At 43.5% G+C, this 5,448-nt stretch overlaps 1 protein-coding gene across 1 annotated transcript in view; it reads right to left on the reverse strand.

Moving 5' to 3' along the window:
• Positions 1–619: 619 nt before the first annotated feature.
• The window catches only part of snd1 (staphylococcal nuclease and tudor domain containing 1), a 150,507-nt gene continuing 145,678 nt past the window's right edge, over positions 620–5,448 (reverse strand). Inside the window, exons 23-24 of the mRNA XM_034526872.1 lie at positions 3,453–3,497; positions 620–1,646 (exon numbers count right to left, since the gene is read on the reverse strand). Of these exons, the coding sequence (XP_034382763.1) occupies positions 1,581–1,646; positions 3,453–3,497 (111 nt within the window). The 3' untranslated portion in view covers positions 620–1,580. The remainder of the gene's footprint in view (positions 1,647–3,452; positions 3,498–5,448) is intronic.

A 5,448-nucleotide genomic window follows, 5' to 3' on the forward strand; every position in this document is an offset into this window, starting at 1 on the left:
AATATGCATGAGAACTTCTATTGCATCCCTGTTTTTTTAACCGTAGCATGGAGGATTTGAAGAATATGACCCATAAAACAAATCAAAAATAGTGCTGGGGTACATAGAAATATATGCAGAACAAATATGAAAGAAAAAAATCCAGAGAAACGCCTCACTACGACTAAATATTAGTACATTATCACCAAGAAATTCCCTTTGAACTATGTATATTTCATAGTTTATATTTGCATATTCAAATAGATTTAGGAAACAGAGCTTTGGGAAGCCAGCAGATGAATTGAGTTTTGCAAAAACAACTTTGTCTATTTTTCCTCAAAACATATTAGTGAAAATGTATGAATGCAATTTTTTGTATATTTGAAAGGTTCGAGAGGTGAAGGTTAAAGTAGTTCAAGCGGATTCAAGCTTCTCAACATTTCTGCATTGCTAAATTCCAAATAATTAAATACATATTGACGAGCTTTGAGCCAAAGGTCTTCGTTTGGTCAACAAAAGCTTTTTAACCGCCTGGAAAACATTTTGTTTTTTACTAAAAATCAAACATCCAAACTCAAATTCATAACAGAACTTGATAAATATGAGGCGTTTCTTTTGTGAAATGAATAAAACGAAACCCTTAAACGTTTGCTTATTTTTATTCAGCAGATTTTTAATAGAATGCAAAGTTCCATTATTTGGAAACAAATTCAAACACGTTGTTTTTTTTTTTTCCGCTGTGGCATACAGAGACAGAAAAAGAGAAGACACTGCCCGAGACATGATCATAACCATTATTAGAATGTAAACTTTACAGAAGGAGAAAGAGAGATGATTAAAAAAATGCCAAATGACGGCATCTTGTTTTTACTGGTCATAAAAGTGTGACATAAGTAAATAAACGACAAAAACACTCCCCTCAAAAACATCCGCAAATGTAATCACACAGATATTACATTGAAGACAAAAATAAACTCCTCCTTTTTTTTTTTTTTTTTTTTTTTTTTTTTTTAATCTGTGTGGCTCCACCTACAGTATTTCTCTAAAATAAATCAATTTACACTTTTCAACATATCCTCACATTTACATGAAATTCATTAGGGAAGCATTTATTTGAAAAGCAGGGATTTGGGCGAGAGCGTCAGAGAGCAAAGAACACGATTGGCTGAAACACGTAAGTATCATACTTATCATTCACACAGGAAGTCTGCTGAAAAGGTAACATGGCAAATAACACAGATTGGCAATAGTGCAGGCTGCTTGAGCTGGCAGTGAGCCATTAAGAAAATTAAGGATGTATGAAAGAGATGCTTATGATCATGTATCCATTCAGCATTGCTAGCATGCTCTATTTGGAGCTAGGGGGGGGGCTAGCTGGAGAAAAACTATTAAATATGAGCAGAAAAAAAGAAGTGTGGACTGGAGGGATGTAAAATACAAAAAAGAAAAGAGGATCGAGTCGATGCTTGTCGTTTAGTTTATTCGTCATCTGTCTTCTGTCCAATGCGTCACTCGCCGTCCAAGGTGGTCTTTGGAATGGTGTTGATTGGATGGTCGGGTTCGGTTTATTTTCTCCCATTTTTTTATCTTTTTTTTTTTTTTCAACGTCTGTAACCGAACTCGACGGCGTCGTCCGCACGGAAGTCTCCGTAGCGCCAAATATTGAGCTGAAGGGAAGACGGGAGACGGATTTCACCGACGGGTATATACGAAAACACATAATTGTGTGCATCGATAACCTCTCGTGCACATTACATGACAAATGGAATGAAAAGAAGAGAGAGAGAGAGAGAGGAGGATGGATAAATAAATAAATAAATAAATAAAGTCCCCATGCAGCCCAGTGCGAAGGCCGCTGCATCATCATCATCATCACCATCACCATTAACCCAACTCTCTGTGCCCGCCCATCTGAGCTGGAGGCCCACAGTGCCTGAAATACCACCCCAGTCTATTACTTCTACTCCATTACGGTCACATATCCGCCTCATAAACCGTCACATGGCTTGCCCAGCTAAATATTGCCTGTGCGATTGGCAAATTGTGTGTGTGCGTAGTTTAGAGCAGTATCCAGGATGTATTAGTTATTTCAATGTGTGTGTGTGTGTGTGTGTGTGTACGAGACCCTGTGTGGGATGTTTATTTTTTGGCTCTCAGAAGCTTGCGCGCTCAGCTGTTAATGCTGTGATTCATGGCTAATTAGCCACTGTGCTAATTAGAATTAGTTATTAGGATGAATGAATGGAGCCGTTTGTATATATTGCCATTTCCCCGTCTCTCACTCCACTACCTCTTCTATCCCCCCCTCCTCCTCCTCCTCCTCCTCCTCCTCCTCCTCCTCCTCCTCCTCCTCCTCCTCCATGGAAACATAGTAGTGACTGCAATTGTGATTAGAGCCAATTCCACCTCTGACTGGCTCATTGTTGAGCACTGAGGGTAACTGGAGGAGCTCAAGGGGGGTTCTTGGAAAAAGGCATCTTGGATCTTCACAAACCCTTTTGGGGTAAAGCCTAAATATAAAAATGTGTTCTGGCCTTTGCTTTACAGGGCCCCGGCACTTAGAAGCTCACGCCAATAGACATCCATTATTATTTTGTTGTCTTTAGGCAGCTGATATTCTTTGTTTTTTGATATAAATATCCCACGAAAGGCCTTTACACTTGAATAATCGACACAAACATACAAAATACTTCATATTACACGTCTAGAGCTTTTATTTTGGTAAGAACAGAAGACGTGGACCAGGTATGCGGTCGCTTTGTCGAGATCGAAAGAAGCAACAAAGTTTGCCACTTTGGTATCGGACTGCACTACGACGCCTCGGTGGGGTTGTTTTATAATCTTCATTCATTATTATATATTTTTCGGAGCGTCTGCACCTCCCTGGTGAGTAAAGGCCTTTATCCTTAAAACGTAGATTTGCTTTTGTACGATGAAAGCGGATTCATTCTTCGTGACCTTCCGTTATTCGAAGCGTTCGCGGACTCCATCCCATTATGTTGCCGCCGTCTTGCCTCCAACTGGCCGGGCGGTTTACTGGGATCAAATTAACTGGTTTCCAGTGGACGGTGTGTTGTCAAAAGCTCGGGGACTTGACCCATCGCAACGCCATGTGCTGCCTTTTTATTCATTCTCCATGTTTCCCTACCGTCTTTCTACCCCCCCCACTGCACACTTTTGCACACATCCCCACCCCCACTTTCACAGTTTGGACCTGCACAGACTGTGGGCGACAATCCATATGGGACAATGGTGACTGCCAATGTAATGTGTCGCATCTTGAGAGAGAGAGAGAGAGAGAGAGAGAGAGAGAGACACACAAGCAGAAAAGAGACTCTCTCTCTGGTAGTTTGTATAGAAAACTAATTAGTGTTGTAACGTATCCTTGTTTTGGCAACATTAGATTTACAAACCACAATTATGAAGGATGAGGAAGCTGTTAGAAAGACAATGGGGTGGGTGAAGTGACTTACCCGGGCACTCTTGGCAGATTCTTGACTGTTCAGGTATTCGGTCACCTGGAGAAAGAGAAGAGTCGTTAGCGCATCGCAGGTCGGGTTGAAAAGGGGCCGAGGTGAATCAATGCGTCCCCTTTTTGCCCCGATCGGCTTCTGAAGGGCACTCTCGCTCGCCCTCTCGGCAACACCGGATGTAAAAGGAGCGCAGAGCCCTCTGAAGATCAACAGGATCAAGATAACACACACACACACACACACACACACACAATGACACCGCATGGGGAGGCTGAACGTACGAAGACGTGTGAAGGAAGTGTACGGCGGGCAGAGCGCTTACACCGCGGCTCGCTGTGTTGGGGTCATTGCTTTATCCACCGGGTGCAGGGCATCACTTCGCACTTCATGCTACAACTCACACTAGCAAAGAGGCTCTCGTACCACCTTGCGTACGCTAGCCTCGGGCCAACACCTCGCTGGTTTGTAGCAATGATTCACGATCAAGTGCATTCAAAGGACATCTCGCTACGCCACAAGCTAAATGGGGGCTAAGTCCCAAGTCCTACCTGTGTCTCATGGTTCAAATCAGAGCTCTTGTACAAGTAAACACGTGTGATTGATAGTCAAAGACTTTACAGTTAGAAAATGCATTGTTGTTAATACAACATTCAAGTTCCTGCTTAAGAAACAGAGGGAGGAAGGCGACGTGCAGGGTTGAGCTTATTGACCGCTTCCTGCTAGAACCGCCATTTAGCCTCATCGAATGAACCAGTGATGAGTCATAGGGCAAAGGGGTGGGCCAGAGCGAGAGAGAGAGAGAGAGAGAGAGAGCGTTTGGTCACATGGGTGCAGTGTAAGTGGATGTATGGGACCTTGGAAAGCCCGACGGCTCTGAGTGGAGCTGTCAGAGAGGATACAGAGTAATAAAGCCCGACACGAGGCCCTCACACACAGTTCACCGCACCTCCGCCGTGTTTAACCCTGGCCACGCCCACACCACTCACATTTCTGTCTGCGAACGGTGGAATTAAAGATTTGTGCCGCAGACATTTTGTGGATTTCATGTATAGTTTTGCTGGATTCTGATTCGCTGGTGAGACGGAAATATAAGCAGTAAAAAAAAAAAAAAAGACAGAAAATAACTCAAAAGGAAGCAAAAGCTCGCAAGAAAGAAGCAGACAGAAAAGATGAGTCATCGTGTTCTTGTGATGGATTCAATTGTGCACCGTGTTTTGTAGCTTATTATAGTAGCAGATGAGCTGGATTTCACACACACGCACACGCACACACACACACACACACACACACAATGCCAGATGTTAAAACTGTCAAGTGTGGATGGGGCCCTGGAGTATAATTGCTTAGCTAGCTTGTGCACGTAGGATGATTTGATAGCTACGCTGCATAAGGCACCGCCAAGAACAGACCTGCAGCTGGATCGTACAGCCACTCCGTCTAAGCGTGTGTGTGTGTGTGTGTGGCGCTTGGGAAAGTGCAGTGGCTGCACAAGTCATCCATCAAAGCCAACTAAAGGAGAGATTTTTTTTTTTTTTTTTTTTGGAAGGCGTTGGGACATGGCATCTCGGTCCCATCGGGCAGATGTCCCCATATGGAAGACCCATACGATGATATTTCACGGACACAAAAAAGGCCAGCAATGCCATTTAGGCTTCGGAGGGACGCTATCAGCGCCCGTAGCGGTTTTAGCTGTCTATCCTAGCACTCGGAGAGCCTGGGGCTGACTAAAATGATGTGGAAGAGGGTTTCATATCTGCCAAAAGTGGATCTAGTCATATTTGAAAACAGAAAAGAGAGAATTTACACGAGAAAAAAGAAAATGGCGAGGAATATAAACCCCCCAGCTCAACATAAAATATATCTTCACTTTTGCCAAACTCCACGTAGCCCGAGAGTCCAAAGAATTCTGTGAAAAGACGCCCAAGTCAAGAGCTCTACAGCACAATATGCACAGATGACACGCCGCCACATTGGCACTACCGCGGTGAGCCTCTTT

Source organism: Cyclopterus lumpus, chromosome 23 (genome assembly GCF_009769545.1).
Source record: "Cyclopterus lumpus isolate fCycLum1 chromosome 23, fCycLum1.pri, whole genome shotgun sequence".
NCBI classification, from domain to species: domain Eukaryota; kingdom Metazoa; phylum Chordata; class Actinopteri; order Perciformes; family Cyclopteridae; genus Cyclopterus; species Cyclopterus lumpus.